We start from the raw sequence: 12,096 nt of genomic DNA on the forward strand, positions 1-12,096 counted from the left end.
GCCGTGGGAAGAGAACCGATAGCTGCAGATTGTCGCTGACCTCCGTACATGCTCCTTGGTGCGGGTGCAATACACAAAAATTAATCAGTTGTGATGGCCTCTTCTACTTGTGGGGCGGATACTTTGCTCCCTGTTTTTAAGCACGGTTCCTCATCTGTAAAGTGCAAGGCTGGGCATGGTGGCTGGGGCCTGTGATCCCCCCGGCAGTTGGAAAACTGGGGTAGGTAGGAGGGTCATGATTTTTGAGGTTATCTTGGCCTCTTAGAGTCCCTGATTTTTTTTTTTAAAGGAATATACTTCAAGCATGTGTCTCATGTTTACTCTGTACCCGTGACTACATTTCTGCTTCATGAAAAGTCAGGGATGAGAAGCTCACTAATTGTAGCCTATATGAACAAGTCAGTCACCTTCCTGCTTTGGTGTCTTGCATGGCCACGACATTCAGTACTACCTTCCTAGTCTCCATAGCCGGGTTCTTTTCCAGCTCTCTCCTGGCCACGTCAGGTTTCTCCTTCCTTGACTAGATCTCTGCTACAGGCCGCAGGAATATATTATAAGAACTCAGCTGGTTATGGCAAAGTCACTACCTGGAGGGATCAAGGAATTCCTTCAGAGGGAGCCAAATTCCAAGGAGTTTTTGGTGTTATCTGGCAGGTTATATATCAGCTGTCTTCTGTTATGAAAATCGTGTGCCTTCATAGCTTTCCCAACTGATTTTTCCCTAAGAAGGGCTAACAGTGTGGACTGATCACTATTTGGATATATACATTCGTGGTATTTGGAGAACAGCCTCAGGAAAGACTTCCTTCCCTCAGGTCCATCCGTTTCTTCCCCTTTCAGTGCTGGAATCAGATATCTCCCTTAGCCACATTCAAGGACTAACAGGAATAACAGTCCAAACCACCACATAATAAGTCTCCCAAATTAAGGTAAATTCCACACGGAGACACCAGACACCGCCTAGGTCAGGTGGACCTAATGGCTTCACACAATTCAGCTTGGACCCTCCTTTTCTTACAGCCTTACTAACTTTATAGACCGCTAACTCCTTACCTAACCACTTCTAGGAATATTTGGATAACCTTCTGAGCTGACAGCTATGCTCAGCCAGAACTCCCAGTTCAAACCTCCCTGTAATTATCATCATTGGCAGCATCCGGCCAGGTCCATCCCCAGACGGAGGAAAGTACCTTATCAGAGATACCTCTGTATTCTCTAAGAACAGACTTAAGCGTCCAGGCTACCTGTTTGAGAAGGCCTGGCGGATGTGCTAATTAAGCTTAACTTTCTCCTTTTCTAAATCTTCCCTCTAGTTCCAGACCTCACTTTAACTATCACCAGAGGCATCTAGCTGTACACAGGTTGCTTAGCGACCAAGCACACTTTCCCCCACCCTGCAGAAAAACGGCAGATAGCTTGGACAGATAGGAGCCACAGGAAAAAAGAAGGCAGTTTTATTTTCTCCCATTGATCTAGTGACTTATAGATTCTTAACATTTCCTTCCGATCACGTTTAAGATTATAGTTGAGCACATAAGATCCCTCTTCTTAGATATTACCCGAATTTAGCCCTTAGTTAATTCATTTCCCCATTAGTCACTTCCCCTTTGGGTTGCAAATGATAATTAACAATTATTGCCCCTCTGTGTGATTCTTATCACCTCTCTGTTTGACCCTGGAAGCCTGGCTTTGCACTGCCAAGGGAATACTGCTTGTAAATGTATATATACTGGGACTCCCAGGGCACGGGAGGACAGAGAAGAGGACTTGGAAGAATAAATGATTGGACTAAGAGCTCGGTGTACTTAGATTCTTTTCCTGAAAATAATTCTTGCTGTTCGTAGTTTTCTCTTCTGAGCCCCTGGGAAGTATAATATTGAGGCTGGTCTGTTTAATATTTTACAAGAGATCTCAACCTTCCCTGCCTTGAGTTTGCTATGATCTGGGCTGGAATGTTCCACTTCTCCCCATCCCATGGTCCTCTCCCCTCAGAGTGGTTTCAGTGGTGACGACTCCAAAGCAAAGCTGACCTCGGCAAGCTCCCTCACAGGAAAATCAAGGACTCCAAGCAGATAAAGTGGCTTTGAATGCTAGTTTAGAGGTCACCCAGGGGATTGGGCACGACGCAGAAACCCGCACAACCAACCAGCTTCCACGGCACCCCATTCTTCACACTGCTGGGACTTGCAGCGCCCCTAAGAGAAACTGGGCCGTTGCGGCTGAGTCACAGGTGGTCACGGACCAGCTCGGAGCAGAGCTGTGTGTGTCTTGGCATTTTCCCAGTTCCCCTTGTGACAGACGACTTTTCCCTGCGCTCCACCGTGAGATGTTTTAATGCATTCACACACATTTTATTCACTCCAGCGTTTGCTCCTGGCTGGCCCCGTCCCCTCCATTCTTCCCCTCACTCGTGGTCACAGTATTGAGATCATCCTCCGACCGCCTGGCCATACTTGAAGTCATACTTTGCATTGTGCCCTTATCCTTGGCACGCTTTCTGTTACCTCCTAGAGCACGGACGACACCATAATGTGCAAACCCAGCCTCGGCACATACTCTGCCAAGCTGGAGGGAATCCTGTTACCAAGATCAGTTATCGATTACCCTTGCCCTCCCAGCGATCTTCCAAATATTCGGCTGACCAGGCAGTCTTACATAAGGTGCGGCCGTTATGTTAGTTCTTGTGCCCAGGTCCCCTAGCTGACGGACGCGCTCTTTCATCTGGGCTGACTTGAGTCTTGAAGGATGCGTTCTGTTGAGACCCAAATAGTAGCTCTTGGTGAGTTCGATCCTGTTATTAAGCAAACAATATCTATGCTTGAATCTCATGGGAACAGATCCCATGTCCTTTGGGAGAAAGCTTATCTTTACATACGGGGGTTCCTCTGTGAACTTCTCATCATGAGGGTCAACTTGGCACGTGCAGATCTGTCCACAGACCCCACAGCCTTAGCTCCATGTTGAGCCGTGGGGTAGACTAGCCAAGCGAAGTGACCGCTCGGGGTTCCTCACTCCTAGGGAAGCCTCTTCAGCAGCTTCCACGTCTGCCATGAGTGGCACTGTAGGTTGGTCCCCATCTTGTCACTGACCGATGCCTGACCTTGAGTTCCGCACTGACGGACTGGCTCCTGGAGATGTCAGTCATCGGAGGTCAAGTCCACTGGGCTCAGAGAGCCCCTGTGCATCTGTGATCTAAGGAGCCCCACGTTGTCCTTGTTCCTTTCAAGGTTGACATCTTCAGGGTCCCACTGTGGAAAAAGGACGGAAAAGGTATCTTGGTGTGGCAGATCCTTTCTAACCATTCAAGTCCAGCCACCCCCAGATGACAGCCCGATCCTGGGTCTCGGGACCCAAGCAAAGACAAGGCAAAGTCAGTCAGTAAGCACAAGTTAGTCGGGCCAGTGTCCTCGGATCTAGAGAGAGAACATAGCTTTATTAACTCTAGTGGTGCTGGAGATGGAACCCAGGGCCTTGAGCTAGGCAAGTGGTCTACCACTGAGTTATGTCTTCGGCCCTCACACAGCGCAGCTTTAAATCAAGGAAAGAAAGAACAGCCCCCCTGTAGCCGGGCGGTGGTGGTGCACGCCTTTAATCCCAGCAGAGTCAGGTGGATCTCTGTGAGTTCGAGGCCAGCCTGGGCTACAGAGCGAGATCCAGGGCAGTCACCAAAACAACATGGAGAAACCCTGTCTAGGAAAAAAAAGAAAGAAAAAACAAACAAACAAACAAACAAAAAAACCAGCCACCCTGAGCGGACTAGCCCCGCCTCCCTTTCCGTCTCCTCCATTCCTTCCCTCACCAAGCCTTGTCCCGAGATCCCAGGATGTGTAACGCTCCTGGAAAAGAGCTCAGTTCTCTTTCCAGCCCAAGGGAACGGTTTGTCTGGAGTCATTCTCTGAAGCGTCAGTCCAGTGCGCTCTCACCCCGCACTCGGGGTTACCTCCACCGCTCATTTGCATCTGCACCTGGACAGCGCTAGTCCTCCCTTGAACATCTGCCTGGCCCTCCAGGAGACGGTGAGTTCCTGAAGGGCAGGGCACAGCTGTGCCTTTACCCTCGTGGACTCTTTCAGCTCGAGGCTCAGTGGACATGTCTAAAGTAAACTCTTAAAGGCCAGCTCAGGGCCAGTGAGATGGCTCAGCCGGAAGAGCCCTGGCTGCTCTTCCAGAGGACCCAAGTTCAGTTCCCATCGCCTACACTGCGACTCACAACCACCCGTAACTCTAATTCCAGGGGGTCTGATCCCCTTTTCTGGCTACTGCTTGCATATGGTACACAGACATACACGCAGGTAAAAATTTTCCATACACATAAGATAAAAATAAATATATTTTTTTAAAAAGCCACTTCACCACTTCAGGGCCAGTGAGGTGGCTCAGTTGGTAAATGGTGCTTGCTGCAAAGTCCTACAGTCCAGGTTTGATCCCTGAGACCCACACAATGGAGGGAGAGGACTGATTCCTGTACATTGTCCTCTGATCGCCACATGTGAGCTGGCATGCGCCACACACACACACTTTTAAAAAAAAGCCAATTCAGCATGATGTCATCGTGGACTCCAACAAGAATGGCAATAAACTCAGCAGAGGTTTGAGAGGCGCGATGGATTAGAAATGGGCCTGTCGGTGCAGATGGAGTTGTCTGCAAAGCACTGTTCAAAGATGACAGAGCAGAGAGTGAATCCTACGCATGATTTAAGATTAAGGATTTTATCACTGGGCATGGTGGCACACCCCTCTTATTCCAGCATGGCAGAGGCAGAGAGGCAGAGGAAGGCAAATGTCTGTGAGGTTGAGGCCAGCCTACATAGACGTCCACATGGAGCGTTTCAGGACAATCAGGACTATACTGTGAAAGCCTGTCACAGAAATACAAAACAAAGCCCGGTGGTGGTGGTGGTGGTGGTGGTGGAGGTGGTGGTGTTGGTGGTGGTGATGGCGTACACCTTTAATCCCAGCACTTAAGAGGTAGAGGCAGGTGGATCTCTACTTTGAGGCCAGCCTGGTCTACAGAGTGAGTTCCAGGACAGCCAGAGAGACACAGATACCCTGTCTCAAACAAACAAACAAACAAACAAACAAACAAACCCAAACAGACAAAACAACAACAACAAAAACCCAGATACAAGCGATGATCATGGGAACTATGTTAGCTTGGGCTGAAAGACCTATCTGGGTAGGATCATAGACCCAGACACACACATGCACTCAGAGAAAGACACTTGACCATCACCCGAGCAAACTGAGCTCACAGCTCAGTTCTGAGAAGTCCCACATAAAACCTTCAAGGATCTCATAGACCATCACCTGAGCAAACTGAGCTCACAGCTCAGTTCTGAGAAGTCCCACATAAAATCTTCAAGGCTCTCATGTGATGCCCACAGCATATCAGCTCTGAAACACAAATTTCCACTTTGTTTTGAAAAAAAGAACCTAATTCAATTCATGATTCACCCATATAACTGAACCAAGTTCTACTCGGTGATTAAAAACTCCACAATGGACTGACAGATGGCTCAGTGGTTAAAAGTGCTTTTTGCACAACCACGGGGACCTGAGTTTGGAACCCTGTAACCCCAGGGATGTGAGGGGTAGAGACAGGAAGGTTGCTGGGCTTGCTGCCTGCAAGTCTAGCTGAAAACAACGAGGTTTAGGTTTATGGAGAGACCCTGCCTCAAAAGAATAATGTGGAGAGTAATAAAGGAGGACACTCTGGAGGATGCCCTGCTTTGGTCTCCATGAGTGGGTGATGTTCTGTAGCACCCTACACGCACGCATGTGTACACACGCACGCACGCACGCACGCACGCACACCGTGTTAAAAAGATTGCTGCAGCCCAGTGACCCTGTAGACCTGGCCCTGAGGTAACTAGGTCCATGCAATTCAGTCTTCTGTACCTGTCTGGGTTGTGCCAACTTCTTGTGTAGTCGTGGTTGCCGACTTGGCGCCTCTAACCAAACTCTTTCCAGACATTGAAGATTCTACATAAAATAACTCAATGGCCCTTAGCCTCAGAGCCGTGGGCACAGTGGCGGGAACAGGGGCCTGTTCTGTCCTCTGTGGATGGCCAGGGCACTTTTTATGAATACCGTTGGCAAGCACAGACCCAGGTCCTAGATCGGACGTCTCCAAACATGCTCTGGATTAACAATGACAGAGGCACCATGCCAGTGGTCACCGGGCTGACGCCAGGGGCTCTGCGGCCACTGTTGGTTGGGTGAGACAGGCAGTTTGACGTCTTAACGAACAGTCACTACAGTACTTCTTAGATGCTCTGATGTTCGGAAGCCACTGTTCCAACTCCTTGAATGCTTTGGAAATTATTCTTGCTAACCCTGATGGAGTCATCTGCCCGTGAACAGAAACAGTCTGGCACTTTGAGCAGGTGAGCCCTTTAATGTAGATTACATCTTAGAAGGCATTTAAAGTCTTCAGAATCTATAGGATAATGTGCTAAAATCCAAAAATCTATAGGATAATGTGCTCAGATGCTTTGAGCAATAATAATAATAATAATAATAATAAAACATAATTAGAAGGCATAAAGCCGGGGGGCAGTGGTATACACCTTTAATCCCAGCACTCAGGAGGCAGAGGCAGGCAGATCGCTGTTGAGTTCAAGGCCAGCCTGGTCTATAGAGTGAGTTCCAAGAAGCCAGGGCTACATAGAGAAACCCTGTCTCAGAAAGAAAAGAAAAGAAAGAAAAGAAGAAAGAAAGAGAGAGAGAAAGAAAGAAAAAGAAAGAAGGGAGGGAGGGAAGGGGAGGGAGGGAGAGAGAGAGAGAGAGAGAGAGAGAGAGAGAGAGAGAGAGAGAGAGAGAAAGAAAGAAAGAAAGAAAGAAAGAAAGAAAGAAAGAAAGAAAGAAAGAAAGAAAAGACATAAAAATTAATTGTGTGAGAGATGATGTATTCTTGTGTCACAAACAATCCTGGATGATGACAGGCACAGGTAGCTGTCACCGAACATGCCTGTCTGTCATTGCAAGTGACAGCTGCAGGAGGTCTCAGAAAGACACCGCCAACGTGTGAGGCTGTTTCTCATCACAACTGCTGCAGCCACACCCCACACACCACATGTGACCTGCAGCCACACCCCACATACCACATGTGACCTGCAGCCACCCCATGGCTCACAGACCCGGCCGGACTGTGTTTCTTCACTGGGTTACACTGAGTTCTTCCCAAGCTGAGCCAATTGGCTCTGAATACTTCCCAGTGCAGAAAAGACCTTGAAAAGAGAGTCCCCCAACTCCACGGATCCCAGGCTTGCCTCCTGACCTTTATCTCTTATGTATTTACTCTGTAGTTGGGAGGGTTGTACGGGCAAGTCCTCTCCTGAGGAGCATCTCCAGCTCGCATTCCTTTTCCTTTTTTAAAGATGTATTTATTTACCATGCATATAGTATGCCTGTACATCAGAAGAAGGCACCAGATCTCATTATAGATGGTTGTGAGCCATCATGTGGGTTCTGGGAATTGAACTCAGGACCTCTGGAAGACTGGAAGAGCAACCAGTGCTCTTAACCCCTGAGCCATCTCTCCAGCCCTCCTTTTTTTTTTTTTTTTTTTTTTTTTTTTTTTTTTTTTTTTTTTAAACTAAAAAAACGGTCATGTCCTCCAAACAAGGGGGTTCAAACAGAAACAGAAATGGAAAATCAAGCCATGGAAGTCCCTCCCGAAAGAGCCCAAACGCTTGTCCATACCTGCTCCGAGTTTAGGGCTTCCCAATACTTCTGCTGTAGGATAAAAAGAGAGACAGAGAGTGTTGGACAGATCTTGCCCCGGGATCACAGAGCTCAGAGTCAGCCCATGTGCTCAGTGAGCCGGGAGTCAGAGCCCTGGATGGCTGGGGAGGGGGGGGGCTGGGGGCGGGACAACATTCCAGCAAGCAGGAAGGCAGTCGCTATTAGCAGAGTAATTAATTTAGTAAGTTAGTTAAATGATCAAAATAAAATAAACCCACCATGGTTACGCAGGGCTTTGGGTTCTGGGAGAAATGATTCTCAGGCACTTCACAATTACTATAATTAGAAATTATGGGTGGTAGCAGCAGTAGTTCTAATAATAGTAATAATAACAGTAAATCTTCTACTTATTAACCACATAGCTGAGATTACCCAATGCAAACTCATAAAACTGGTAAGAAAGAGGTGCAAATAAAACCTCCACCTTGAAATATGGGGTTTGCCAAGCAGCTGGCATTCATTTTTTCCTCAGCGTTTACTGCATGGCTGGTTCCACTCCAAGCCTCAAATATGCCTGACTCAAGAGTCTGGGCGAGCAAGTGCGGACTGTCTGGGTCGGTCCTCCAGCTCTTCATTCCGTGCCTGGGAGACCTGCATTTCTGACCCAGGAGCTAGGAGTCTATGCTGATAGGCTGTTCGTGGACGTCTATGAAACGACCTAGCAGCCATTGAAAACAAAGCTTCTACGGTTCAAGTCTTTTATTGACTTGTTTCTTGAGACAGTGTCTCACGTAGCTGAGGCTGGCCTCCGACTCACTGCCTAGCTAAGGCTAGCCTTGATCCTCCTCCCTCCACCTCCCAAATGCTGGACTACCAGCCTGTGACGACATGCCTGGCCTGTTCGACTCTTTAAATGCTCATTTTAAATGCTTTAATTGTAGGGATTGTAGTCGTACACAAAAACAAAAAAAAAATAATGAAGGCCAGTGCGAGCCTGCTCACCTAGCTCCTAATCTGGTATTTTAAAGTAAATCATTCATTTGCAAATCACATAGAAGGCTTCCATAGACACATCCTAATTGTGAAATCATGACTAAACCCAAGCTAATCCCCACGTAGCCCCAGCTCATCTCTGTGCAGAATCCTTAGCATTATCTTATTTTGCAGGGAGAGGGTACTTATCCTGAAACCCAAGGCTTCGTGTATGCAAAGCCTAAATTTTCTTTCTTTTTTCTTTTTTGAGATAAATTCTCATATTGTAGCTCAGGCTGGCCTTGAACATGTGGCAGTCTCAAGAGCTGGGGCTTTAGGGGTGATACACCAAACCTGAACTAGCTGCCATGCATCTTTTTATTATCAATTAAGTAATCAATTTTGTGTAACAGGCTCTCAGTGTGTAGCAGAGGCTGGCAAGAAGCATGTCATCCTCCTGCCTCAGCCTCCCCCAGTGCTGGGATTACAGGCATGTACCACTAAGACTGGCTAGCATTCACCTTCCTTTTTAAGTTGGAATACATATGTATCATTGTATTGCTCAGACTTGTCCCTGCCTATCCTCCCCTGCCTTCTCCCTGCTGGCGTTCATCTTTTGCCCCTCTAAGTGGAGAGGAAACATTCAGAAGCGAATCGATAGCACAGATAGGCTGCAGCCAGCCTGGCAGGGGGCTCCCCGGGATGCGGGCACTCAGCCCCACCCATCTTTTTACTGACATTCTTCTGGTGGAAACATAAATGGAAAAATTCATTAGAAAAGGTACAGATGACTAAACTTACATAACACAGGGCCTGAAAAAGCTCCATGATTTTAAAGTGTGATGGAAGTAAGAAGAGACGTTAAATTCAAAAGCACTTTGCTTTTCCTTAGAAAAACATGGACATCCACCCAAAATGTAAATGGCAGTTTGCGGTGCTAACAGTTTGTGCATACTCGGTTAAGGACGGTTTCAGAGCGCAGTGCGCTGTCCTTGACCACATCCAGCTGGTGAGAAACTGCCGAGATCCAAGCCGAGCCTGGAGTCCAGCTGTAGAAATGTACTCGGTTCGTTTCTTAGCTTTGCTAAATGTAGCGTGTTACGTAAGACGTGAAAAGAGGTAGCTGGGCCAAAAAGGGCAAACAGGAAATTTGTGCTAATTTTGAAAAAAAAAAATCTGTACATCCAAAATTATTCCAAAATGAAAAGTTTATTTAAAGTCAAGTAAACCAGTAAGTAGGCTCGAGTCTCCCAGCTGCGTGAAATGAAACCTGGACAGTCATTCCAAGAGCCAACACCAGGGACAGCGTGAGCGTTAACAAGAGCGCCCTCTGCTGGGAGGAGTGGTTAGGGTTTTTTGTTTTTGTTTTTTTGGCTTTTTTTTTTAGACAGGGTCTATGTGTAGATCACACAAACTTCAAACCGGCACTTCTCCGGCCTCTGCCTGTAGTGCTGTGATTACAAGCATGTACCATCACCACCAGACCTGGCTTTTATTTTAAGTCTATGATGACATCGTAAGCCCAGTTAACTCAAATCTTTATAACAGAAGTCTCTCCTCCCAAAAGGCTAACAATAAATAAAATGTTTTAGATCTTTTCCCTGTTTCAAACAACAACAAAAGAAAAAAAAAACATTTTTTCCCCACAGAAAAAGATGCAAAAAATAACATCCCAGCCAGCACTGGGGAGGTGAGGCAGGAGAATCTGAAGTCTTCAAGGCCAGCCTCAGCTACCTATCAGTGTGAAGCTAGCCTAGGCTACATAAGACTCAAAAAAAAAAAGGACTCATCAAAATATATATACACTGACTGGAGAGACAGCTCAGCAGTTAAGAACACTGGCTGCTCTTCTAGAAGACCCAGGTTTGATTCTCAGCACCCGCATGATGGTTCCCTCTAATTCCAGGGCATACAGTGCCCTCTACTGGCCTCTTCAGGCACTGCATGCACATGGTACACAGACACACAGGCAGGAAAACATTCATACACATAACACAAAAATAAGTGTTCAAAAGTACACACATACACATTCTATATATATATTCTATCCTTGGGAGATTTTTCTCTCTGAACAGTTATAGAATAACCTTTTGAGAACAATTATCACAGCCATGCTGTGTGTATAATGACGCCATATGTATACACTATGTACACTACAATAAGAGCAAATTGTGCAAATACTTTTTCCCCTTCTACACACAACAAACATGTCCACAGTCCTTATCCTTTTGGGACAGGATTGTGAGATGTCACTCAAGCCAGCCTCCAACTCCCAAGATGTGGCCACCATACCTGGCTTCTTGCATTCCTGAGTAATTTTTAGGGATGTGATTCTGTCCCCTATGTGAAGTACAGCACACAGTGTTTCAGTTCATGAGCTTCCTAAAGCAGGCTTTTTCATGCTTCTGAAACATGTGCTAGTTCCTGTCTACACAGCGTGTGGCAATATTTCTTCCATTCCTGAGGAAGTGAAGTGGTGTGTGTATGGGGGGGCGGTGTTGAGCATTGATAAAATAAGGCCACATTCTAGGTTTAAGCTACAGACCGTGGGAAATGGAAACACTCTTGGAGACCATCTATCCAACTACTTCCTCCTATATCTGGGGAGAAGTGACTGTCCCCAAGACCAGGGACGTAAGACGGTACTAGACTTGGCAGGGTTCACATTTTCAGATTGGCCAAGGAGAGACACAACAGGTACCATCTCTCCTAGATTGTATTAAATGGGATCAAACGGAAGCCCGGGTGGTCAGTGACAGATTCAAGCCAGGGGATGGAGGAAGGGCACTCAGCAGCAGTCAGAGAAGGGGAGCAGGACATGGACAGAGGCATCCCAAGAGGGAGGAGAGAATCCCTGAATGAGGCATCCCAAGAGGGAGGAGAGATGCCCTGGATGAGGCATCCCAAGAGGGAGGAGAGATGCCCTGGATGCCCGAGTTGAATGCCATCAAGTATGTGAATGATTCCAGCTTAAGGACGGGAGAGGTGAGGCCTGACTCTGACCCCCACGCTTCCCTCTGAAGGCATGTGCAGAAGACCTGAGTCACTGTGGCCAAGAGGCACTGCAGTTGCCTGTTGCGGGCAGGTTCAGGCCAGACCCTCTGTCCTCATGTATTTTCCCTTCAAATGCCTACGCTTGGAAAATGTTTGCTGGATGACTGACGAGATGCCGAGGTGAGGTATGGGGTTACATCATCTGCTAACAGACACCTTCCAGATCTCACTTAGTAGCAAACAAACCAAGACCTTCAAGGAACATGGCTCCCCAAACCAATGGCATGGAGGAGGTGACCGTTGGTTAGTGAGCCAGGGGGTTGGTTTTCATTTTCTTCTCTGCTCTCTTTATGCTTTCTGAATTTTCTGCCCCCAAATGTGTATTACATGGCATCTCATTGCAGTAGGCAGGCATGGTGCTGGAGCGGTAGCTGAGAGCACACAT

The 12,096-nt window shown here is 47.2% G+C and overlaps 1 protein-coding gene across 2 annotated transcripts in view; it reads right to left on the reverse strand.

Annotated features, from left to right (window-relative positions):
* Positions 1-1,432: 1,432 nt before the first annotated feature.
* Positions 1,433-12,096, reverse strand: part of Tmem44 (transmembrane protein 44) — a 33,986-nt gene continuing 23,322 nt past the window's right edge. The window contains exons 10-11 of one of the 2 annotated variants that reach the window (XM_006974569.4): positions 7,704-7,736; positions 1,433-3,248 (exon numbers count right to left, since the gene is read on the reverse strand). In XM_006974569.4, the coding sequence (XP_006974631.1) occupies positions 3,138-3,248; positions 7,704-7,736 (144 nt within the window). In that variant the 3' untranslated portion in view covers positions 1,433-3,137. The remainder of the gene's footprint in view (positions 3,249-7,703; positions 7,737-12,096) is intronic. The other variant, XM_015993309.3, reaches the window with a different exon arrangement.

Source organism: Peromyscus maniculatus, chromosome 12 (assembly GCF_049852395.1).
Source record: "Peromyscus maniculatus bairdii isolate BWxNUB_F1_BW_parent chromosome 12, HU_Pman_BW_mat_3.1, whole genome shotgun sequence".
Lineage (NCBI taxonomy): Eukaryota > Metazoa > Chordata > Mammalia > Rodentia > Cricetidae > Peromyscus > Peromyscus maniculatus.